This window comes from Pseudoliparis swirei, chromosome 4 (genome assembly GCF_029220125.1).
Source record: "Pseudoliparis swirei isolate HS2019 ecotype Mariana Trench chromosome 4, NWPU_hadal_v1, whole genome shotgun sequence".
Taxonomy (NCBI): Eukaryota; Metazoa; Chordata; class Actinopteri; order Perciformes; family Liparidae; genus Pseudoliparis; species Pseudoliparis swirei.
In genome coordinates, this window is record NC_079391.1 from 10,874,456 (window position 1) to 10,901,798 (window position 27,343).

Below are 27,343 nucleotides of genomic sequence, written 5' to 3' on the forward strand. Positions count from 1 at the left end.
TCACACACAGACAGTCTCTTGGAGAGAAAGTGCAGACTCAGAACTGCTCTGTGCTTCATGATGAAAGCTGGCGTTCTCCACCGACTCCATGAACTTCAGGTCAGTGTGACTCTCCTCCAGCAGCTCGTCGGGCTCTTCGGGGGGGGTGCTGCAGTCCGAGCCTCCGCTCTCCTCCGCCGTCGGAGACGGAGGGCGGCTGCTGGTTCCAGACGACAGGTTGGTCATCTCTGTCTCGTCGTGAGAGTAGCGACCCGAATCCCCGGTTGCGTGGCTGCCCTCACTGTTGGAGGAGCCCTCCGAGTCACCGGGACGCCACAGCAGAGCCTGCAGGGTGGTCGGCTGGTCAGGAGACACGGACAGCTCCTCTTCAGAGGTCAACACGGTGGTGCTCGGCTGGTAGGAGGCGGAGCTGTGCCTCACGCTCTACAACACAGAGAACATGTTGCTTCAGTTAGTCCGAGTGTTTATTTGTCGTTGTGTGGTTGCAGATAGCTGCAACTTTATTATCGAATTTATTCTGCCTTCACATGCTATCATCCACATTATAAATAGGACCCTCAGAAGACTTTTTTGCAGTTCCTAAAAAGCCTTTTTTTATAGAAAATACTAATAAAATGTGTCTACTTTCCTCTTCATGTTGTTTCTTTATTCACCTTTGGTAGATGAAAAATAACAACATCTATACCTTCTTTACATCATTCATGATTCTTCCACTGTATTCATAATTACTAAATGAGAAAAAGATTGAGAATGACCTTTAAATACCAAAATGCACTCACAAGCTTAAATTAGAAGGCCTTAATTGCCTGGTAGCCAAATACCTCCAACAGGCACCACCAATAAGATCTGCTGAGGGTTAGGCTGAGCTTTAGGCTGAGCTTTGGGTCTCCTCTTTTCATAAAGCCAGGTTTAGATGTAGCCTGAAGCTCCATTAAGGTCAACAGAGTCTCTTGTAATCTACAAACACTGGTACGATATTTTTTGGGATCTTAATCTTAATTAATCTTACCTGCAATGCTTCGCTGTCCTTTTTCACACTACTGCTGAAGGAAAACCATTTCTCTTTCTTCTCAGTGCTGGGCTGAACGGGGCCGAGATAATTTATAATGAGATTTGTTCCACCCTACAAGTGAAAATATATAAATAAATATTTAAAATTATATTTAAGTATGAAAACGTATGAGCCATAAGCAGAACTCTATTGTAAAAATGAATATGATTGGAGATGATACTCTTGCAACTACATTTCATGTAGTTCTGATACACCAATTAGAACAAAAGAAAAGTATTTGACACATTTTCAGAAAAACCACATTCCACAATGATATCATGATTTTGGTGAGCACGCTACATGCTGTAGTGTCAAGTACCTTGGAATCAATGACATGATTTTGGCTTATCATGGGGATGCTGACATCAGCATGTTCAGCTTGTCCCTCAGAGCCCAGATGTCCTGCAGCCGAGGCAGACGTGTTCACTCCTTCTCTGCATGTTTTAACAGCGGACAATTTCCTGGAGGGAAACAAATATGGCGTCACTCCAGTCCAATTAGTTCCTCTCTTACAAATACATGATGTTTGGCGTTTAACTACGTAAGGAAATGTGTGCTGTTAGAAGCATTCAGACATACGAAGTACCTATTTTTCCCTCTGCAGACGATGATGAACGCGCAGATGATGATGCAGATGAGAGCGATGCAGACTCCAACAGTGATCCCTGTCATAGACTTTTGATCCAGGTGGTAGAAGCCATCAGAAAATCCTGTGAAGGATGAAGCAACATTGAGTATCAATCATTTGGCAAATTTGCAGTCGGAGAAAAGTTTGTGCTTGTGACAGGAAAACCCCAAATGTGAGTTATGAAGTGATTCTGTCAGGGTGACGTTGATATTACTGACCTGTGGAGTGGGTGGAGCCTCGAGGATCATGACCAGAGGATAAATCTGCTTGGACTGTTAACTCTATTGTATGAGAAAACGGCCCATCGCCCATCTTGTTGGATGCAGAAACTTTCACAAAGTAAATCTGGCCAGGCTTCAGCTTCTCCAGCAGTGACATGGTGATGGTTCCTGTTGGAGACATTAACTCTGGTGTTTAACTGCACACTAACTGCACATTGGGAAAGAAAATCCAGAGAGCGAATACGTTTCGAGTTTCCCTAAAATGTTCAACTTTTCCTTTAATATCTAATTATATATAAGCACCACAACATGAGAGTTCATCTTAAATAAACACACATAGTTGATGTGCTGTTACCCCGATATGCTACTGTAAAGATGCACGTAAACATCTGATCTGTTCAGTCACCGTTGAAGAGCAGAGCTTTGTGACGCAGTAAAAAGACAAACATACAAACAATCCTCAAAGATGAAAGATGCTGTGTGAGTGAAGAGCAGGGGGTCAGGAGGTCAGGGCTACACACATTCCCTTATCCAGTACCACCCAGTCTACACACCACCAGGGTCCCATAAGAGACCGGAGAGAGGTGTTCAGTATGAAGGGCTAGGGGGGCTGGGCTAAGCTGGGGGAGCTTTGTGAACGGCTTCACTTTTGACCCCTTCACCAGGGGGCATAGTGTGTCTTTTTGTGTTTCCTGAGGTCATGTGTCCTAAAAAACAGCTTCTCTGCCTCAGAACCCGGATAGAGTGGCAGCTTTATAATGCCTGTGACTGAGTGGAATGGCTGCTTTACAAAGATTTCTCACGTTCCCTTATTGTTGGGGCAAAATTATTGTCTTAATCATTCAGAATATTTGTTGGTATTGGTTTCCCTCTGCCGTTATCCCTTTATCCTATCAAACAATATGTGTCTGTGAACAGATAACTCCCACTTGCGGTTTATATCTCTGTGAATCTGTTCGATAAAAAGTAACTTATGTCTGACTCAATTCCCACGTGTCCCATCCGAAGTGTACATTCAAAATCAAAGATGTCTCTCAGTTGTAATGTGGCAAAATAATGTGTTATTCTTGAAACAACTTCATAGGAAACTGAATCTTGCTTGAAAGAGTTAAGACCTGCTGTAGGATACACTATGAAATGCATTTTAAAACTTAGTTACTTAGTTTGGACTTAAAGATACTGTTTTAAGATCAACCAGAAACAACACAGTTACACAGTCGATGGAGTCTGCATATTGATTATTTTGATGAAAACTAATCAAATCCATGATCTGACACGGATGATACTTTACAGGAGCGCAGACAACATACAAACATCTGTAGAGAGCCCTCTTTTTGCTTGTTCACATTGACACTATGAGTTAAAAGCTGCATTCATCTGCATACTTTATATTAATACCTAATCAAATGCAAACAGAGAGGAAAACAACCAGAAAGAGAGAATAAATGCATTCACCAATGCCGCACTGGTATTTGCATAAAGTGCATCACCGGGACAGATATGGTCTGTTTCTATAAATAGAAGTGGTTCAAAAGCGTCTTTGTGGTAAAAAGGTCAATAAGAAGGTAAATCAAAGTCTTTGTTGTAATGACATTAAACCTCCAAGCTGCTCTTCCATCATTAAAACAAAAGCAGTGAGCTCAACCTGTCATGGCACCATTCAGGGATCACAAGGAGCAGCATTAAATGAGTTACTGATTTCCAATGGCCCGTTGGTGTGGGACAGGAGGACGTCTCCGTGTCTCCCCCCCGCATACCTGTGCAACCTCGTTCTCTCCTTACCTTCTCGTTGCAGCACTTGCCATTCCCCAGCTATCCAGGCGCTTCTGGCGGCATACAGGATGGTGTAATGTGTCACCGCTACGTTGGGTTCATCTGGAGGTTTCCATGAAACCAGCGCCGTGTCTTCTTCAATCAGAGTCACTTTCACATTGGAAGGGGCCAGCGTGGGAGCTGCGTGGGTGCAGATACAAAGAACATGGTCAAATGACAACATGGCAGCAATCACAAACTCCTGGTACACATATAATTACTACGATTTAAATGTTTGATCATTCTGCACTCACCATCGGGGAAAGTGCTCTGATAGACCACAGGGCTCCAGGGGCTGGACAGCTGGTCGATGTGAAGGCGAAGGGCAAATTCATACTTGGTGTTAGGCTCCAGATCTCGCACCAGGAGGTTCTGCTCGCTCCTGTAGAAGAAAGACACGACAGAGGGTCATTCAACACGTACTACATTTACTTTTGCCTCGAAGAAGATCTATAACCAAAATCAGTTCAATGTGATTTGCTGAGGTATTGAGATATCAGTAGAGATCACTCTAAAAGGATACAATCAATGACAAGTGTGTACCGCAGACTACACAAATAAATTACATAACTTTAAAAGCTATGTGTCGTTCATGATATAATTATATAAATCCGTATGCATTATGAAGTTATATCGTGTTTGTAAACTGGTCCTTTAATAAAGGGTGTTGCCCAGCAGGTGGCGATATGGAGCTGTGCTAGCAATGGTGGAAAACAAACAACTAAGAGTTTCTGGAAACCAGTAAAGTTTCCTCAACAAGTGTTAGGAACGTTTTTTTAATTTATTTTGTGTGTGTAAAGTGTTGTAAAGAAACCGTGTTGGTGATGTGATTCAGATGAGGCTGTGATATGTCAATAATATAATATGGCGTTAAGAAGAGAAGTGTGAAGTCATCACACAGGAAGATACACAAACACACGCGTGTTATACCTGGTTTCACGTTCAATAAAACACTCATTTACAATCAAGAAAGCATCATATAAAACGGCCCACAAATGTATGAAAGCTGCATTCATCAATTAATAGTTCAAAACAACGATCAAAGCTGCTTAAAATGAAAACTTGTGAGATGAAGACATTCTTACGTCTGCAGGTAGAGCACCAGTGAGGCGTTCTGCAGCCCGACCGGGTTGCAGCGGACGGTGTAGTTGAGCGCGTGGCTGGAGGTGAAGGCCGGTCGGCTCCAGTGCAGGAACACGGCGGTCGAGCTGTTAGTCTTGGTGTACACATTGTGTGGAGGAGGTGGAGGGGGCACGAGGCGATCTCTGACAGCTGAGAGATACATTAAAGGTCATGTTATTTATCGGTCAAATACAAGCGACATCATCATGCTTCAGAGTCAGACACACTTTAAAAAAAAAATGTTTTTTCAAGTATACTGTGGGACTTACAGACACATCCAGGAGTGCTGATGGTCTGGTCAGCCTGGTAGCCATCTCCCACAAAATTATAAGCCAGAAGTTTTATGTGGTACATCTTCCTTGGGTCTACATCAAGAAAAAGAAGAAGAGCCCAACATGTTAAAAATAAATCACTCATAGAAATGTGAAACGCAGAACGTTCCATCAGTCTACTCGCAAGTCTCAGATCTGGACTGTGGTCCACATCCATAGAGATTTATTCTAACCAACACTCAACTCTTCAGCTTGGACCACAACACCAAGACAGATGACTACGTGATTCCTACAGCTAACAGGAAGCAGGAGTGATACATGAAAGAGACTTGGGGCTGTGTGGGGGTGGGGTCAGTGAGGTTCTCTGGTTTGATGGTGCGATGGGAACCAGAGGTGAGGCAGTGCGACAGATGCTCAGTGCCTTAAGTCCTTTGGTCAGCTTCTGCAGCAGAACAGAAGAGCTCCACTATCCATCACGCTGTCACCTCCAGTCTTTTGAGGAAATAAGGAGGCCCTTTCTACGGCCTCAGTCAGGCCTGCTGGTCATTGGTCAGTGGACACTCCTATTCAGGGCCAGAATCTGGGGGTCAAATCGACGGACAAAATCCACAGTTGCAGGCCCCCGTGACCCTTAGAGCCTGTGGCTGAACAAAAGCCATCTGACCGAATCTCCCTTTTATTCATGAAAGAACAATAATCAGGGTTTGATTTTAATGCTGCATCCACTTATAATAATCTGGATCATATCTGTCAACTCCTACATACATTAAAAATGAATGCACACTGATCTTTTGAATGAACGTATCTCAAATTCTTGGTCACATTTGGTGGGAATATGAAATTCACTTTTGTAATCCCATGTATGCACATGTTGCTAAATTACAATCAAAGCAGTTTATATTCTGAGATCTAGGAACTTTAAAATATGTAAGAGTGGCACCACCTGCCATTCTTGACATTGTGGTATGAAAATATTGTCTAATGTATTTTTGTTTGTACCGGACTATAAGTGCTAAACCATTTGTGCTTACGAGTCTGTGAGCAGCAACTGTAAAATACGCTGCAATAGATGCCCTTCTAGAGCGATACATTCTTGCAGGCTGGTTTATTACAGAAGCTCATCAACTTTACTAAATAATCTTGACTATTAATATTATTACAGGCCTGTCTATCCTGCAGAAAGCACACTTCTACTGGTGTATGAGGAGTTTAGGTTCTCCTGAGAAGAGGCAGACCACAGGAGATGAATTTGTGTGCATGGAGCTTAGAGAAGTTTAGAAGGGGTGGAGTCTCCCTTCTCGCACCCCCATACAGCCCTCAGGAGTTTCACTGGAGCCAGACCAGGGCCAGCAGGTCAGGCCGAGATTAAACTCTGAAAGAATCTCATGTCACGGTTTCGGAATATGAGATGAGCCTCATTATTTCTGCTCACAGATTCTCCCTGCCGAAAACTATTTCGCTATTTGCAACGACAATTAGGAATAAAAGAAAAATACAACATACTAATCACCGACATGAACTGCTTTATGAAATGAATGACGGGTAGATAATTGTCAAAGACTAATCTCAAGGAAAGTAAGTTGATATATTTATTTGTCTTGTTGCAAGAGATGAATTAAACCAGAAAACCTGCACTTTTTTGCAATGTCCACCTTGTAATCCAAAGTGTTCTGCCCAGTTTGTTATTCCTAGTGTCGACCTCGTAAGAGGAGCAGGCCCATCGTGTGCACCTCTACCCATCCCCACAATACAATGGGCCTGTCTTAATTATGCAAGAGAGTAGCACTGCGAGGGGGGAAGCTGTGACATCTGGGCCACGACCTTTGACATGGAATTTGGGCAAGCTAAATCCTGCAAAAGGAGGGGTGATAGGCCTCTCTCTGAGCGGGGGAGGGTCAAGCACAGGAAGTGAGAACAGGGAAACACCAAGAGTCAAAATAAAATGCCACTGAATAGGTGATAACACTGTGTCCTGATCAGAGAAAGCTAGGAGGAAAAGTTAGTTGTTCACTCACAATGGCCCTGACACCTGAAGCTCTTACCGTAAAACATTATATGACGTGACCACCCCAATAAATACACTTTCTACCACAGTGACAGATAATCAAATAGTTATTATTCATGAATGCTGATATTAACCCTGCAACCAACGTTTCTTTCTCGGTTCGGAACCACAAATTCTAAGAACAGTCAATGATATTCAGATTGCAGGGACATAAAACACAGAAAAGCAGCAATCTTCACATTTCAGGAGCTGTAAAACACTAATGTTGGCATTTTTGCTTGAGTAAAAGACTTAAATGATGAATCCATTATCAACCTTAATGCTAATTAATTTAAAATTAATCGACTAATTGTTTAAACAGGACCTGATATAGCAGTGAAAAACATAAATGTGGCTTCATTACCACACGTTGCATTAGAGTACTGCGTTTTGTTTGTTTCCATTCCTTGAGTGAAGACATTTCCCACTGAGATAAATCTCACATGTCCTTACTCCCATAAATTATGCTGTTTGTATTAAAGGACATATTTGAGCCATTTGTGATCACCCTTTTTTTCTCTACGGCCAAAATGCCGATCCTGTTGGCCTCTGAGCTTTTTGTTCTGCCCTGTGAAAGGCCCCCCAGGCCGCGGCAAGCCAGGCCTGAACAGGGGCCATAAACGTCAACTCCTGCATGAACCCTCACACCAGCATCTATCATCTCTCTATCTCTCTCCTCCCCCTCTCTCTTTCGCGCTTACCCACGCAAATCAACACAGATGCATACTGACACTAAGCATAAACTTTGAATGTTGGAGTGCAAATGTAGTTTTTACAGTAAGCATGTTTTGCCTTGTGGAACAAAAAGTGGACCAGATGCAAGACGGCCTGCAGCTATGAGATACATCTGCAGTTGTGCACACGGCCTGGTGCCAACAGGTATGAGAGGTATTCAAGCCTCGACTACGACGACATGTTCATCTCAGCAGAGAATTAACATACGAGGAAAGGTCACAACGCCGTGTCATTTCTACCCAACTGGAGCCCCTCAAACACATTCCTGTCTCTCAGGGTGTGCTTTCAATCATCTGGATTGGTCAAACGCGACAAATTAACAGCCAGCTCCAAGCATGACCTTCTGCAGACCGACAGAGAGCGAAATCTGCAGCATCCAGTGTAGCTACAACCGGCAGTTCAGAAATCATTGCTATTGGCAAAAAGGAATGGCCTCTGTTGGATTATAGGAATTGCCATTTACAGTACGAGCTGATTTAATTAGCGGAAATATGAATCATAAAAAAATACAAATTTGATGTATGTGTGTGAAAGAGAAAGATAAAGAGCAGGAACTGCGGCCTTGTTATGAAGTCTGAATAATAAAACTTCCAAAACTTTCTACACAATGTGTCTGAGAGGAAGATCTTAAGTCTCAAGCACTGCCGTTTAGTATTACCGTTCAGTTCATAAGACTACTGTAATTCTCGTAATTCTCGTATTTTGTGCATCTACTTCCTTTGTACATCAGCACCTGCTTACCCAGTGTACGTGAATATTTAAAAAATGGAAGCCTAGTACACTCTATTTTAATCCATTTCATGTGCTTGTGAGTAAATAACAACATGTTGTTATCATTTAATGCAACCGGCTTTCAGTGAATAACATGTTGTAGAGACATTTAATGGTATTTATTTATAATGCATTAAGTCAAACAGTTGATCTAACATTTCCAACAAGGAACATTTCTTTTATTATCATTGTGGAAACAGAGCAGTGACTATGCTTCACACTCAGGTCTAAGCTGTCCAGCGGCTTATGGGGGGGTAATGTTAGCTAACTTTAAAAAGAAACCGGCCAGTTTTCAGCCGACTGGCCATGATTGGTGACCGGTCAGTCGCGTAATTTTCAGATTTTTCCCGGTGAGATTTAATTTTAATTGAATGGAGCAGCAATAATAACAGCAAAAAGCAAAGCCTTAAAAAAAAGGAAGTAATAATTGGTGTTAAGCGCTTAAGCCATAAAGTCAGATTCCTCTCAGCACAGCAGGGCTTTCTCTGATGCAGGATGTGTTGCCACACAGGGGGTCAGAAGCTTTGGCACAGTGCCGCAGCACTAATTAATGAGACAGAAATCTCAGAACTGCAAGATAGTTCGCTCACAAGACATACTCATTGTTTGGGCCACGGCTCAGTTGGTGAGAGGTTGCATTTCCTTTAAGTCTTAGCTAATAAACTATCTTTGTGGCTCTCAGAGCCAAACACAATGAGTCTTTGATGTCAACCCCGCTCAAAGCAGCCATAAAACACATCATAAATCTGCCTCCACGGAACAGCTTCCCTCTCTTCAGAACACAGCAATGCAGAGCTTGTTGATTTGGCTTAATATTTATCAGCAGCTCTGACGGCATATTCCTCTTCCTCCCAGAACATTTATTCAACCTTCGGTGCAATCGGATGAAGTAAGAAAGAGCACTCGGTCAACTTTCAAAAACTGCAGATCTCCACGTATTAGTAGACATAAATAATGAAAATGTGACCGTAACATAAATAATAGATGAACGAAGCAGTTCTTTTATATATTATCAAACTATCATCCCAGACAGGACTTTATATATCCTGAAATTTCCCGACTGTGGGACTAATAAAGGGTTATCTTTAGTGCTGTGAAAAATAACGCGTTAACTCAGTTAATCCAATTACAGGTTTAACTAGTTTTTTTTTTTTTTAACGCATTTAACGCATGCGCAGAATGAGCATCCAATCCGTCTGTTGTTGGTCGTTGGGACGAAAAAAAAGTCACTTGTCAATCTGTCCACCTTTAGATTGTATCATGGTGGAGTTAATGGTTGACAAACAAGAGAAAAATGCTCTGTTTAACCCTCCTGTTACCTTTACATTTACTAACATATTTTACCCTCGGGGTCAATTTGACCCCAGCAATTAAAACCTGCAGAAAATTATTAGAATTAATATTGTTTCCCAAGTTTAAGTGTGAGGTACTTTATGTTTGTTTGTTGACTACCTAAATAGCCCTTTAAATAAATAAAAAGTTGATATTTCTTATATGTTTGACACAGTGAAAAACAGCCTGGGGTCAAATTGACCCCAAAGAACACCGACATTAAACATTGAATGGGGTCAAATTGACCCGAAAGGTAACAGGAGGGTTAAACATTCTGTTTAGGATGAAGATGTATTAATGTTCCATATGGAAGAAAACTGCTAAATAACTGCTGAGTTGCAGCACCATTGTATAGAAGAATGTATAAATGTATATATCCGTCTTTTGTCATAAATCTCTATGTTCTCACAAAATATACCGAGAATATCGGTAATATGTGATTAATCATGATTAATCCACAAAAGCCTGTGATTAACCCGATTAAAAATTGTAATCGTTTCACAGCCCTAGTTATCTTATCTTATCTCTTATCTTATATTTCGCTAAATGTGTTTAGTAATTATTGCGATTTTATAGAAAAAAGAGTAGTTGCCATTGGTTTCATAGTAGGTGTATTGTAGCACTAATAGTAGTGGTATTTAACCCATTGAACTAAATATCTAACTAACTAAATGCCTGCAGCAGTCGGAGTTAACACCTAAAGTAATTTATAGTGCCAAGTCATCTTTCTTTCTTTCTTTCTGATCCCGTATAAAGCACTCAGCTTCCTGATTTACAAGTCAGCTGCTGACCACCTGGTTGACCCCTCTACCCACAGATGGTCAGTTGTCCGCTGCATTGGCCTGAGCCCCCTCTCCTCTCTCAAACAAAAAAAGCCAAAATGAATCTGACCTAAAGGCCAGAAGAGCTGTGATATGTCCAAAACACCAACCAGCAGCTGCTAAAGGCACACACTGAAATCCTGCACAGAGGTTGAGAGGTCGTGGAAGTGGGATGTGGTGCTTTTCTGCTGCTCAACACATACGACCAGTTATCACTCAGAAGCTGCCTATAGAGGCTGCTGCTGGTTTAACCACCACAAACTAATTCAGTTCCAGCTTTGTGAGTTTAAACATTTTAAATGACGATTAATACATGTATATATTTATTGTAAAAGCTTTGGGGGTGTCACTTATTTGTAGAAATATATTTGATGCATGCTCAAATATTTCTATGTTGTCATATTGCTTCACATACTACAAAAAGAGTACTTCAGCTGGCATCATGATGTAATGATGGTCAATAATTACGTTAACTTAGGAATTAGAGAAGAAAGGTAAACCTTTTCCACATCACAACCAGCATTATTGATAGGAACGTGTACTTTAAAGCACCTATGAGTTATCTGAGTTTTTTTCTTTTTTCTTCTCCAATATGCAAATCTATGCAGCAAGGTACTCTAAAATGCTCTAAAATCTACGGTATAAAGGAGTCTTCCGATGTAAATATTGTATATTTGTTTTGTTGTTGAGTGTTGGTATTCACAAGTAGACTATAATGGCTGCGTAACAGGTACTGCAGTGGCAGCAGGGAACTCAAAGGATCGAAAACCAAACTTACCAAGGCCTCCGAAGGTGTATGTATTTTCCAAGGCACGCAGCTGAACCGGGGCCCTCTCTGATTGGCTCTCCTCATGGTGGAAGAGTCTGTAGCCCAGAACACTGGCTGAGTTCCTGGGTGCAAGCTGCCAACGCGCCAAGATAGTGGTGCAGTTTAAAGGCTCCAAATGCAGCTCGGGAGCCATAGGAACTACAGAAGGAAGAGTCAGAAAAACAATTATATTCAGATAATATGTCAAGATCTATTACCATCCTATTCTAGTAGTCAGGGAGCAATTTCACAGATTTATATTTTAGGAATGAAGTTTGTCATTAAAAGACTTAAACGGTTTAAACTGGAGGGCAATAGAGATGGGCAGGAAAAACAAATCCTCCCCTCCCCCAGCTCAAAGCTTCAGATGTGGCTCTAAACAGCCAAATACTCTTTCCCAGCCAAAAGCCTTTACGACCCATGACTGAACCCTTCCAATGTTACTCTCAGTGCCGGGCAAAGGTCAAAGAGTAACAAACGCAATGCCGTAACAAAATTATGAGAGCCGATTCTCTCATGGCTTAAGCCGAAGAGAAACGCTCATTGATAATTCACCTTTTTGCACCATCTGTCTGTATTTCTAGATGTTAATATTTTGTGAATGAAGGCAACTCCTCCAAAAGTTATACCTCGCGCACTGGATGACTTTGGAGTGCGGTGGGTTGTCCAGACAGACTGCTCGCCCCACCCAACGCTGGTGGCAGCAACAATACGCAGGAGGTAGATGGTGTCGGGCTGCAGGTTTTCCAGGAGATGCTGGGTCTTGTCTCCAGGTAGCTCCATCTGCGAGACTCTATTGTCGGTACTGATGCGATAGGACAAACGGTAGGCGGAGACTCGGCCGCGACTCAGCTTGTCTGGAAGTGGTTGCCAAGAAACTTGGATGTCCATGGGACTGCGACTGGTGAGGCTGAGCTCAGGGGCACGAAGAGGAACTGTGGATCAGCAAGACAGGCAAGTTAAAACCAGATGAACTCCTGTGAGCCAAAGAAAACAGGAAAAGTAACCCCTGATGCTCTGAATATATGTTACTTCTGAAGATTTGTCTTTACTAATAAGAAAGAGGGGAACCTTAGGATTGGGGTTCACTTGCTACAATTCTTTCCGAACATGGCAGATCACTGACAACATATAACTTCAGTGGCCGTCCCATGAGCTGCTGCAATTGGAACGGTGAGAACTGAGAACTTGAGTGATGCATGGGACCATCTCGAAATGTGATCGCACAAGCTGCAATTTTAAATTGAACCAGGGGTGTAGAACAGGGGTGGGGTCAGAACAAAATAGTTTTGCCTGGAATTTAAATAAAATTGAGGGTCATGGGATTCAAACACAGATACACAGACATGAACGTGAGTGTGTAGGCACACACACATACACGTATATACACTGTGTACAAATCATTTGATTGTCTCCCATGCAGTTGAAATGTTCTGTAAATAAACTCCCACTGGGGTAACGTAGTCTTGGGGTCTCTTTAAAGATCCATGAGATCGGTTGGTTCGTTATCTGTCCATCTCCCTCTCTGGATATGACATGCTTCTGTTTTAACAGTTTGAAGTTTGTATTGTCTGTGACCTTCACTCAGTGTAAGCCTCACCATCCTCGAGCGTGTGCTGGAACACGTTGTCCGACATACGACTGGCTCCCATCGGCATGTAGGCCACCACGTAGAAGGTGTAGTTGCGAGCCGGCTCCAGGTCATCAATAATGTAGCGAGTTGTATCGTTTCCAATGACAACCTGGTATTCCTCGTTATTCAATCCTGAACAGAAGACATTGTCAAAATTGTTTTTATATTAAAACCAAACAATTCAACATTACTTCTGGACACAACAGGAAACATCATCTCCAGCCCGCGAAAAATAACAGCTAACAACATTTTTTTGTTAATATTCTCATAAATACATTTGTGTAGTTTAATCACCAGTGGGGAACAGTTTATGTTTTCACTCAAGTAAAACAATAAAGAAAAAAAGACATTCACCTCTTTTTATTTCATTAAATTCTTATTCCATTAAATTAAATTAAACGCCACACAATATAATTTTCCCTCGAGGCCCAACACATTTTCATCCATAGTCTTATCACTACAAAAATATTGTAAAGCTAGAGTCTTCCTTCCTACAGCACTATTATTCTTACATTCATCTCCAGATGCACTAGCTTTTTTTATTTTTATGACCTACTGTGTACACGTCATTTAATTAGAGAAGATTAGCAGAGAAGCACAAAGGATGTATTTGTGTCCTGGGAAAAATGTCTGACTTGGTAAAACAAGGTACTTGATAAGTAAAAAAAAGAAGAAAAAAAAGCTTTCTCCGTCGTCTGAATGCAGCAGTAAGCCTCTCAGAAAAGTGTAACAAAGTCTACCTTCCTGTCCAATTCACACCCTCCACAGCCCTGACAGAATACACACTTTTGGACACTCCATCACACGGGCTAATTAGTTCCTCCTTTCATTAGAGCTTCCAATTAGTGCTCAGCTTCTTTCTCTGTGGCGTGAGGTACTCACTGATATTCAAGGTCAGTGAACAGCCGTTCTCTGTGGCTGGGACCCAGGAAACTGTGTCACTAAATCTAAATCAAGTGCAAAAAAAAATCCCTGGCAGTTGCCAGTTATTCAATAAAACAGAGAGAATTTGTTCAACGTGGTCTTTTTAGGTTGATCTCCTTATCCCCAACCAAATATAGCAGGTGTTCCTTTCTCTCCAGAGGCATTCTGTACATTTCACTTTCCCGATGGAGGTTAGTGACATTATAATTAAGTGCAGGAATGAACAAGCTGATATTTTGTCTTGCATTGTTTGAATGTGACTCTTGTTGTCAAAAGCAAAAGTTCCCATGGAAGCTGAAAGGCCTTTCTGCTGCCACATTTCAACCCTTGTGCTTTGAGTGAGTAGTTTTGTGCGCATGCTGAATGTTGTCAGTCAAAAGGAGAGGAACCTGCATCTTGAAACTCAACAGTGCTATAGAGGGTCTATAGAGGGATACTGCTGTTTGTCAAGAAATGGCTTGTTGTTCTTCTTTATCCTAAAGAAGCATTTATTCTTCCTTCCCTTGACCTCTGCCCACCAACATAGCATTAACAGCACATGGCCGTCAGCTCCCACAATATAGTCTCTAGACAGGACGTGTTCTGCTCTGTTAAACTCCACCAACATGAAATGCCTAAATAAATAACGATAACTTTTCACTGGAGACAGTATCCCTGTGTGACAAATAAAAGATCCGATCCGCGCTATCTCTTGTTTGTGTAAACATTATCACTCACCTTCAGCCCGCATGTAGTGCACCGAGTAAGCAATAACTTTATCCGAGTTATACTGAGGCCTTTCCCAAGCCAGGAGGATGGCGGAGCTCGACACGGTGTCAGCTCCAATATTCCTGGGAGCACTCGGCCGATCCTCAGACATCACCACAATGAGTCTCGCCATGGAGAGGACCGACCCCTGCTTGTTCTCTGCCTGGCACTGATAGATGGCATCGTCCTCAGGGATGATCTGGTTGATGACCAGTTTGCTATGTGACACAGAGACACAACGATGAAGAGTGTGCACACAGATGGCTTCATCCTCTGGCTCCCTTGAAAGGATGTAATCATTCTATTATTCCCTTTAAGCATGACAGTTAAATAAGTAGCCGTAGCAAATTATAGAGAAACCAACTGAAACCCCATTTGCACTGATGTCAATTATTCAGTTTTCTTTCTACTGTAGCGACAGTAGTGAATTATTTATATTTAAAACGTTTGCCAACAAAGTGTTTCATGGTACAGTAAGAGGAGTTAGGGTTCCTGTTTCCATTATCTCTGTGCACACAGATGCAAATACATGTGCCGAGAAAGAGAGTTATGGATCTCAGGAATTATCCCTTGAATATCAAGAGGAACATACCTGTTGTACATCTTGATTCGACCGTTGGAGTGAACCCTCTCTCCGTTCTTGAGCCAGGTGATTTGCGGCGTTGGAACGCCGACAGCTTGACAAACAAAGCGGGCGGTACCGGCACGGGGCGGGTCAGGCTTTCTGGCCACTCGACCAAGGAAGGTGGCGCTTCAGAGGAAGAAAATCGAGGAGAAAAACATCAATGAGAATCTGGAATCATCAAAACAAAACCCAAACACACACACACACACACACACACATACATATATATATATATAGCCAAACTACAGTATATCTGTACCTAACACGGTGATATTGGCTGAAGCGACTGTATAGTTCCGCGTGCCAGGAGTGGTGGCTCTGCACATATAGACTCCTCCATGCTGGGGCTTGATGTCAGTGATGATGAGGTTGCCGTTTCCCAACACTTTGGTGTTGTAGACATCAATAGACTTGCTGTCTGCTCGGCTCCAGGAAATGATGGGTCGGGGATTGCCTGTGGCCATGCACTCGAGGATGGCACTCTGATGCAGCGACACTGAGATGTTCTGTGGACCAGCGATGATGCGTGGCCTCTGGGAAAGCCGGGTTCTGGGAGCTGCCGGGACCGGGAGGAAGACAGCTTTAGTGCATGTGGTGGTATGTGACGGACATTGGAGATTTGAGCGAACAAATAAGCCTTTGAATCTTTTTTTCTCCGTGTGATAATTCTATCCCAATTCCTTTCCTAGAATTAATTAGAGAACATCCATCAGATTTGATAGGCGTACAGAAAATGTAAACACAGTTTCTATGACGATGCTATGTGTTGATGCTCTTCACACAAAGCATTTGCAGAAAGAGGTCTACCCACCGGGGGTGACGGTGAGGGTGGCCTCTGTGCTTCGGCGCCGGCTGGCAATATTGGTGGAGATGCAGCGGTAGTTCCCAGCATCTGCCCGCTGCACCCCGAGGATCTGGAGAACGCCAGTGGGCAGGACTGTGATTCTGGATGACAGAAATATGGTACAGCATGTGTTACTTAGAATATGGAACAATTACACATCACATATTCACAATAACTGGAATATCATATATGAAATTAAACTTAAACCACCAGAGTGCATACCTTTCAGTGGCGAGGGGTAATGTGACACGATTGAAATCCCAAGTGATGATGGAAGGAGGGTGTGCACTAATTTTGCAGGAGAACCTGGCGACTGAGCCTTCAGTCACCACGATGGACGTTGGCTGGATTGCAAAAGCGTAAATACCTGCAGCAAAACACAGCAGCAAGAAACAATTTCATTACACGTGTAGCTTCAGAGTGAGACGATATATAGACTGTCTTCGTCTCTCTTCAGCCACATATTGAGATTGTACATTGGCCATGAAGGCAATAAGGGGAGCAGTTTGGTCACAGCTTCTACGAACACACAAAAACTAACGACATCTTGTTCAGTAGAATCTCTCCCTGATCGTAGTCGCCAAGACGTGAAATCAGTCGACAGGTGAGAGGGTTAGAGAGACACTCTGAATGAGCAGGGAAAGATGATCCACGGTGAAGTTAAATCACTATCAATAAAACTTCCACCACTATGACCTAAACGCTATTATAGACATAACGTGTGTGTGGCAAGTATTACAAGATGATTACATCTCATTATCTCTCTCTGAATTACCGCTCTTCCTTTCCAAACTCATTGATGCATTTCAGGCTATTACCTAAAGCTCCAGACCCGCTGAGTGCTGCAAGAAGGTGATGACTGGAGTGGAACAGCTACATCCTGCGTGGATAAGGTTTCACTGAAACCGAGCTGTCGTCAGCAACCAGCTGAGCAGCAAGCAAATACGGCCCGACACGAATTACAATCAGGCCTTTTGTGGTCATCCGAACATTTTGTAAAGATAGAAGTTGTGTTAACATTTTTGTTAATGAATGCTCTTTTTGACAGGGGTTCCTCCTGGGCCGTATTATCCCGAAAAGCCATTAAGGTCACCCACTTCTGAACCGTCCCTGTTTGTGCAAGAAAAGCTGCAGAAGCCTAAGGTCAGTCATTTGTTAAAGGAAATCAATTGCACTTCTGTTTGGGACAGAGAGCGAATACTATGATAACCAGAAAACACACAGCACACTAACAGGACATTCATTATCATGAAGATAATACACGGGACAAACAGAGATGGACAAATCAAGAGACTGTACATGTTTTCCCCTGATGGAACAGAAGAATACAGCTGTAGAACTTTCCATTCTACCAAATGACATAATACATCGTTTCAAAGAGTCCGTTTCGAGACGCAAAACTGCAGCCTGCTTTTAGGAAGAAACCATCATCTCCCAAGTAATGAAACACTCGGTGGTGCTCCGACCTCCGTCCACACATCCCGAGCATCATGCTGCAGGGAGCCATCAGAAAGGAGCATCAAGGTGAAAACACATATGTCACGTATTCGGTGCAGGAGAGAAATAAACCCGTATGGATAACTGTAATAATGATAAATGAATAAATCATTTACTAAATGAGTAACTAAACATGAGACGAATATAACACGTTGTTTTACACAATGTTCCATTATGGCGTAAATAAGTCGAATATTTAAAAGATCCTCATGAAACCAAAGGGGAAAAAAACATTATGTCTGGTAAGTATTTATACTAAATTGTATATCTAAGACCCTAATTAGCATATATTTGTAGACACAGTTACAAGCAACACTATGCTGTGGTAACCTGTGTTTTCGAGAAAAGTCGACAGGCCATCCCTCACTGCCATAAACACACTGTGGCGTCCACGAGGAGCAAGATGGATGGCTGTGTGCCTGCACTGTTTCCAGGTGTGCTGGTGCTAAACAGCAGGAGAGCTATAAACGCCAAAAAACATCCAGTGATTTATGACTTGTACTCGACTGACAGCGCTCTGCCTCCAAATCGAGCTGACATCTGGGAAGTCAAGAGGGTTTTTGGCCAATCCATCAGAAGGGTGGCAGTTTTAGTTCCTGAGATAAAATGATGAACAATAATGTATGGTTTTTATCACTTCTAGATTATTTGAAATGAATGTAATGATTGGTTAGTTAAAAAAACAAACTTATTTTGGCTGCTGAGTCTGTTTCCCCCCCATTGTCATCGTGTCGTAATGGGACCCGAAAAGAGAGACGAGAATCTAAATAACTTTATTAAATGAATGGATGTTGTTTCCAACACGCTGTCTGGGCATGGCCCCTCACAGACTTTGATCAGCCTGTTATCATTCTTGTCGGACAAGAGGCAAACTGTTGTCACAGTCCGATCGTTTCGCCATCGACACATTTAATCAAATTAGTCTTGAGCTGTTACCCCTCTCAGCTCCACTGAGGTTGTTTGATGTGAAGACAGAAGCGGGGGGGGGGGGCATCAAAGCCCCTCCTTCACATGCACGCCATGTCCCACCCCCGACTGTTAACGCAGGCTCTCACAAAAATGCCGTTCATGTGCTGAGGTGAAGCAGAACATGAGAGATGAGCTGCACCGATCCTCTGCCTCACGACTTTGCCTTTCAGTCAAGTAACGCTGGATTGACAAACAGCGAGATGATTATTGATTATTGATAAACTACTAAGACAAGGAGAGGAATCTATAAGTGTGAGGGTTTGTCGAGCGTTGGCCAGAGCACTACCGGCTGAAACTAGGAGGCTGACCTTCTGCCGTGAACGATAATGTTTGCCGAGAAGAATCTTGAGTGCAGATGAAATGATCAGAGCGAACACGCCAAGCCGTTTGTGATTAACTTAAACTATCTTCATTGAGCCATCGACTCCTTGTGTCAATTAAACAATTAAATTGTTCACCATCACTGAGCATCATTGCATTTTAATTCACCAACATATATACATTCTTTGGTTTCGTTTGCCATAACACTTCAGTTAACTGGAAGAAGAAGAGGAAGAGGATAAAGACGAATACATTCCAAAGCCTATTCCCCAAAAGCATGAAGAAACAGTTTTGACTTCCCAACACTCTGACCTCTGACCTCTGACCTCCACAAATCCTAGCTCGCACCCAACTCAGAGCCGCACATGAACATCCCGATCCAGCACTGCCGCTCACTGCCTCGAGGTCTCCCAGTTTGTTCTCCAGCTGCGACGTCTTTAAACGCTGCGTTGTAATAATATCCATATAACTGCATGCTTGGCATGTAGGGACAGCAATGTCAACATTCAAAACTAGAGATTTACAAATATGAGTCCGTCCACATCCCTTATTTATCTCTGGATGCTCCCTTGAAAAATGATATATTTGCTTCCCATCAGCTTGCAACAGATGGGTCTGCTGATGTCAGCGGACAGGTCAGGCCCAAACAAAGGTTCCCTTACAAATACCAGGAATTAGTTCAGCCCTCTCTCCTCTGGTTTCTGTGGTCAGTTTCTCAGTGCAAGTGAGCTTGAACACAGAGAGCCCGTTTCACACATCTCATATTAAACATGTGTTCTCTTATTCAGGTAAGGAAACACACTCTGTGTCGAATAGATAAGACTTGTTATGTTAATGTTTCTTACTGTATGCGTGAAGGAGGTTTTTACATTGTTTTATCGGGGACAATAAAAAAATTGCTGTTTTGTAAAAATCCCCAAACTGAAAAGATTCTGGAATAAACAAATTTTTAAACATTTATTTTCAGTATGATGACAGTATGTTAACTTCAATCTGGTTTTAACATTGTAGATGAAGCAGTGTGTGTGTGTGTGCAGTTCATCCCCCCCATCCCCCCCCCCCAGAGTTCAATCAAATAATGTTCTTGTTGCAAGCTAAGTTGATGTCTTTCGATATCAAGAGGCCCATGAATCATTGAAACTTCTTGAAAAGTTGGACATACTCTCCTCATGGACCACCACCCTGTGAACCTGAATGCACCGAAATAAGTTTTTTTTTTAGTACATTCACTTATTCCACAACTCCTCCTGAGAAACACCACTTTTCAACTGATTGATGAGTCCTTTACAATGTTCAGTGACTAAACATTAATAAAAGGGCTCTTGGCAAAAAAGAAAAGCTGATAAGCAAGAAGGAGAAGAATGCAGAGCTGAAAAAGCCCACAAATCAATCACTAGGCGGCTGGCAGATGTCCTGCTGCTAAACACAGGCTGCAGGACAGTCGAGTGACCACTGGCCTGGCCAAACAAAGAACTATTCCCATGAGCAGCGTGACCTCTGAGAGCACCGTGCGTGCGGTGGGGGAGCGGTGTTGGAAGGAGCATTCATCCCCTCCTCCAACCCCTTATCTCTGCTCCAAAGTTTTCCAGTCATTCAACAGCCACCTCCACTCAGCACAAACAGTGGCTTCATTGTCTTTAATCTCCATATCGTAGATATATACATATGTGTATATATATATAGAGCTAAACAAGGAACTCTGTAAATAGCTACATTCTGTAGCAGCGTTGTATTTCGTCACGGCATATTAGATAAAGAAATGAATGGCAGATGACGAAATAAAAGTTGTGTCGCACAATACGACAGATAAGTGAGAGAGTAGACGACTGATGACTATTACAACTGATAAAACTCCTGAATTGTTGGCGGAAAGATTTAAGTCCTGTGTTCTGTCTCATTGCCCTCCATCTATTGAACAACTTAAAGAAACCTTTGACCTCTGGGGCTGCCGTTCAGGGGAACCGTGGTTACATTTCGTGTCCAGCCGAGGAGAAAAACAAGATTCCAGGCTTTGAGTCGTCTCCCATCAGTCCATTTCATTCATTCAGCCCACAGCGCACGGATCACACTGTGCAAGGTTTGCGTTCGTCTTATTGGGGTTTCTAATTGTGCCGAGCGAGTCAGGACCATTCCGTAGCAACTTCGAAAATCATGCTGTGGCCCCGGCCTGAATGCCTATGGACACACACCAATAAGGTCAAATAAACTGTGTCCATGAACAGCAGCCGCTCCTTCAAAGCACTCCTTTAAAAGACGAATATGCAGGATGAGATATCTAACTTCTGGAACTTGCTAGAAACAGTCACACTAAAACTTTAATCTCGGATGCCATTACAAGGCACTGGCACTTATTCTGCTGGGAGATAAAAAAGTTGGATCGGTACTTCAACAGATTGCTTTGGACGACAGTTGCAAATGAAGTGGCCGCCACGAAACCAGCACTTTGCTAAATGACTTGTCGTTCATCAAGCAGCAACAACGCACACTTCAACAAGGCACGACTCGTGGATCATGTCACATTTAAAACCAGCACCATCAGTGTTAAGATAAGAGATAAGATAAGATATATACTTTATTAATCCCCAAGGGGAAATTAGTTCTCTGCATTGAACCCATCCTTAGTTATTAAGGAGCAGTGGGCTGCAGTGATGCGCCCGGGAAGCAACTGGGGGTTCAGTGCCTTGCTCAAGGACACTTCGACTTGCAACTAATGGGGAGAGCCGGGATCGAACCGACAACCTTGGGGTTGCAGGACTACCCCCTTACCCCACTGAGCTACAGCCGCCCCCTGTGAGTATGACACATAATGTGATATAAAACATCTGAGCTGTTAAAACATGTATTCTGCAACACAGGCTCTTTCATTTCTCCGTGATTGATCAGACGGCCTAAATTTCAACTGTTCCTGGTGGTTTGAGTACAGCAGAGCATAATCATTACAGGCCAATAACTTTCTTAACCCTTGTGTTGCCTTCGGGTCAATTTGACCCGATTCAATGTTTAACCCTCCTGTTACCTTTATATTTACTAACATATTTTACCCTTGAGGTCAATATGACCCCAGCTATTAAAATCTCCAGAAAATTATTAGAATTAATATTGTTTTCCAAGTTTAAGTGTGAGGTACTTTATGTTTGTTTGTTGACTCCCGAAAGAACACCGACATTAAATATTGAATCGGGTCAAATTGACCCGAAGGCGACAGGAGGGTTAAATATTGAATCGGGTCAAAATGACCCGAAGGCAACACAAGGGTTAAAGTATCATCAAGTCTGAAACCACCCAGAATGCAATGCATTCGTACAACTCAACGACTCTGGCTTTACACCAACATGGGGGGGGGGGGGGGGGGGGGGGGGCAGAACTCAGACATACACATGAGATGACAACTCTGATATTATTCTCAGTTTTCATGCCACTTGTGTTTACGTGGAACAGGAGAGGCAAAAAGGAAAGGAGACATCTCTCTCTCTCTCCTGAAATCCCCATCCATCTGAAGTATATTGACTAAAGTCACATGGCGAGGATCAGGTGTCACATTCCTTTTCATCGTGGCCAAATCCCTTTTCACCTTTTGTGCTTTAGCAACGCAATGTTTAAGGTTACCCTCCATCATCATCGCATTCCTCAACGAACAGCAGGTCCAGAGCTTCAGTCCAGGAGCGTGGAACAACTCACCAAGGGCACGACTCCTGCACGCTTAACACATCTTCTGAAGGACCACGGAAAGGAAACGGGAGCATGAGTATGATAAAGAGGGTTATGTAATTGGACTGGAGGGTCCCCACGTGTTCCACCATGGATCTCTCTGAGGAGGAATTGACATGTGAAAAAGACCTCAGGACACAGGGACACTTGGATCGAATTAATGATTAGTTTCCAGAGATCAAATTCAAATGTTCACGTATTGCCAAGATCTCTGAGCCGACTGAACAGGACAACAGCTCATAGAACAGAGCCATGCTGTTGGATGAGGATCGCCACCCTGACTTTTTAAATCAAAATGTAAACTTAGAATCAATCTCTGATGTGTAACTTTTGCAATAAATGTAATTAGCCTTTCAGTGGTGGTCAGATCCAGCTGTTCTGCCCACTGATATCAGGCCAAAACAATTGACCCCAAAGAAACTCTTTCCTTTTTGCGAGCACGGGAGACAATGTGGACAAAAAAAAGTCAGTGTAAAGCTTTTCACCCTTTCACCAGAGAAGTGAGGCAGAAAAACCATTGTGTGCAAAGCCTCCAGCCCCGACTGACCTGGTAAGACCTGCCATAAAGTTTGGTCACTGAGGCACTCGGGGTCAGGCTGGGAAACAGTCAGTGTGTGGCACACCTCTCGCTGCAACCCCCACTGATCCCTCTGTGTCCTGCAACTGAGCATTTCTCAGGTATGTGTAAATTTTATGAGCTCCCAGATAGACCCTCAAGCAGGTCTAAGTGCCATTTTAAACTAACTAGTAAAGCTTACTGGCCGTCTTTATCGCCTCTTAACTTCAAACTATAAAGCAGGTATACCACTCACATAATTAATGAACTATATATACTTTGTAAGTATCAGAACATATCTGACTTAAGACTGGGTACTCCACTAGAGAGCATTGGATGTAGTTAAGTACAACTTGAGAAGAATTAATGCAAACTGGCTCAAGGAACTTCAATAACTGTTATGTAACTTAAGTTAATTTCACCTCATTAAACCAAAGTTAATTTATAATTATCCAAAAGTGCTGGTTATCAGCTCCTATTAATCGCTGCTTGTCTGAGAGGATTTTTTTAATTTTACATGACAGCAGACTTTGTTTTTCTTGATCATCTGTTAAAAGAAAACCATCAGAAATGATCACTCTCAGCAACTTGGATCACACATTGAGGTGAAATTGACTTCACGGGAAAACAATGGTCCACATGGAAATAAAGATTTCAATGCAACCCCAGGACAATAGGGCCATTTCTGCCTCATTGAATTGAACGTGAAATAAATCTTCAGCCATGTTAAATATGTAGTTACAAGTGAACGTATTGCTGGCAGGGTAAAAAGGTCAACATGCATTCTTCAAAAAGTGGCACAGCAAGATGCCTGTGGTGTTTGAGGAGGGGATGGAAGGTCCCAAAAAGCCAACTGTGCCTAAAGCTTCTCTTCTCCCCCCTTAAAATACGAAACCAACTTCGGATGAGAAAGCTTTCCAAAAGGACAATTCTTAAAGTGATCAGGGTGCAATAACATGAAAGCCCCAGCCAGTGAATAGGGGTCATCCGCTCTTTAGCATTGGAGACCCGGCCTCCTGGACAGCTCCTGACCTTTCAGATCGGCTGCCCCTTCATTAACACACCAATGGGCCTCTTCCAAACACCATCTTTTTTTCGGACTCTAACTTTGAAGACTTTGTTCGTCTCCCTCTCTGCCACCAACGCCGCCTCAAACGCAACACCGAGCAGCGAAATAATGCAACGTTTAAAATGCCGTGACTTCGGCGTGATACTCACTTGCGATTGTAAGACGAGCCTTCTGGCTCAGGATTGCGCCATACGTATTCTGAGCAAGGCACTGATAGAGCCCTTCATCTGATTTGTCTCCTCTTCTGCTCTCCACCTCCGAAATATAAAGGGAGCCATTGGAGAGATGGTACACCCGCTCGCTCTCCACCACTTTTACTCCGTTCTTGAGCCATCGGACGTTGATGGGTGACTCTCCATGTGCCTGACAGTCCAAAATAACAGCTTCTCTCCGCATGGCAGTGACATCATGGGGCTCCTTGAAGAAAAATAACTCACTAAAGCATAAAATACCTGTAGAAAGAGAGAGGAAAAGCATGTGAGTGACGGTGGTTAATGGCTTAAAGTGATTTTAAAAGGTCAGTTTTAGGTCAATAAGTAAACTTATTGTAGGCTGTGCTCAGTGCTCAGTGTTATAGGCTCAGATACAAATGTGGCACTTATAAGGTGAAATATTACATTTGAGAGGGCGCTGTAATCACGTTGTAGCTGTCATTAGCACTTTAATCCAATTATTTACCGCTCATAAAGTTACCAGCTGACGGGGAAAGTTGATCCGATTAGTCGCCTCAGTTTACACAGAACATATTACTGAACTCTCAGGATGAGCTTTATGTTTCATGAATGTGATCTTTATGGACCAAATAAAGAGACAGAGTCATTCCTCCTCATGTCAACAGAATACATTGCAGGTACTTTTAATTCAAAGCACTGACACGTGAACCTGCAACATGAAGCACGGCCAACAGCAGCTCAGTGGTTGATATGATGTTTTGATTCTGGACCAGAAACGAGTTCTTTGCTGGACTGACACACACTGCTGATCTCTCATGTCAGCTCTGTAATTGGATGATGTGGAAAGAGGATCAAGGAGTCGAACTGTAACTAAATACTCTGTAATACTTAACAATACAAATACTGTCAGTTTACTTTGGCTCAACCAAAATACAACTTGACAGCATTGAATGTGACTTTATAAAGAATATATCCACCCTGTTAACGTTAGTTTGCCCTCAGCAGTAACATGATCTCTTTATATTTAGCTGGAGCTTAGCACAGTGTTGAATTGAAGTAACGATAATTACACAAGTTAACAAACCTTCCAGCAGTTAGAGACGATTAAATAGAGTAAAGCCACTGATGGAAACAACCGTTAACTATTTAATATAACATTAACGTCATTTCAGATACAAACAGCGGGCATTCAAAAGAAAAAAAACGTATTGAACGATAAATGATGTTTTCTCGGCCAATTGTTCTGTGAATAATTATCCACACGTTTAATTTATTAGAACATGCACTCCCGGTTCATCAAGTTATCAGGGTGGCATTCTCGTGTATTCATGCAGGTGACGGACAGTCACGTGTTCCTAATTGTTAAGAGTTTTAACGTTTCACTTCACTCTGGAGCCAAAATATGAGCTGAAAACGTTCCTCACCTGAGATTGGAAGAAACGCGACCAGGAACAGCCACCGCTGGTAAAGTCTCCTTCTGACAGGCGCCATTGGACTACATGAGTTGTCCGTGCCGGCTCGCTCCTCTCACGGCTGTTTCCTCCAGATGCGCTGCGCTGCTACTGAGGAGGACCCGCGCGTGGAGCTGCAGCGCGAGCGTTTCCCCTCCCCTGGGACGGACGTTAGCCAAAGCATCAGGTCGGTGGGTTTGGATGGAGCGTTTAGTCCAGCGCCATCTGGCGGTAGTGGCGCGTACTGCACCCACCTGCTCAACCTGGTCCCGGTCGTTGTGCTGATGGATGGAAACACGAGGCTATGTTATACTGCTGAGGGTATTCCAGCACTAAGTTATTACTTTATGATGCTTTTTGCATTATGTGTCACATTATATTATATTATATATTTTATTATACTATCTGAAAATAAACTATAACGACAGCTGTTATATAAATGTAATTGAGTATGAGGTACAATATCTCTCTCTGAGTGGGGTGAAGGTTAACCTGCAATAAGGGAAAACATTAGCCAAGGTGTGTGTCCCCACTTATTAACTAAATCTACACCTCATTTATTTAGGAGTACACACCAGTGTACATTCTAACACAAGGCCCCTTTATAAATAAACTTTACTTACTTACTTACTTATAAGACAGGTAGACAAGACAGCTAGCAATGCATTGTCCATATGGATGCCCTTATCTTTTCAGTTTGTTATTCTTTAACGTGCACATTACCAAATAAATGTCTTACTAAACAAATAACAAACCGTTAGAATCATACATATGGAGCCTTCAGGGCACCTCGTGGTCTGGACCTAAGCCGGCTTTGATGATGTCTCACAAAATGGTGGTAATGTAGTGTTCTTATGTATATCTGTAGATGTTAATTCTATGAACATGGGGTATACTAAGTAGATATGTTTGTTCTCATTGGTGGTATCTCAAATGCTTTCAGTATTTGTCATACATTGGCAACATATACGCTCTTTACTGCAACGATATGTACAAGAACAGCAACCTGTCCGTCGCATCCCGCTGGGGGTCACCTGTCCACTGGGTGAGGAACAGTAGTTCCAGCTGCTGGAGGAGAGTCTGGATGTCTCTGGCTCAGGTGCCATCTGATGACATAAAGTACAATGTGTATATTTACAGGGGTGGAAAGCCCATGACAATTACTTCCACTGAAGATTTGACTGAATACCATTGTTGTGTCTACGTTAA

At 42.7% G+C, this 27,343-nt stretch overlaps 1 protein-coding gene across 1 annotated transcript; it reads right to left on the reverse strand.

Annotated features, from left to right (window-relative positions):
* Positions 1 to 26,181, reverse strand: prtga (protogenin homolog a (Gallus gallus)). The gene is given in 20 exon segments (XM_056413037.1): positions 1 to 423; positions 1,010 to 1,123; positions 1,371 to 1,512; positions 1,638 to 1,761; positions 1,898 to 2,068; positions 3,683 to 3,853; positions 3,967 to 4,094; positions 4,798 to 4,984; positions 5,104 to 5,199; positions 11,588 to 11,776; positions 12,247 to 12,552; positions 13,218 to 13,382; positions 14,892 to 15,139; positions 15,514 to 15,634; positions 15,637 to 15,672; positions 15,806 to 16,102; positions 16,358 to 16,491; positions 16,613 to 16,757; positions 24,660 to 24,962; positions 26,108 to 26,181. Coding segments are annotated over 20 exon segments (3,567 nt in total). The 5' UTR covers positions 26,175 to 26,181.
* Positions 26,182 to 27,343: the final 1,162 nt, after the last annotated feature.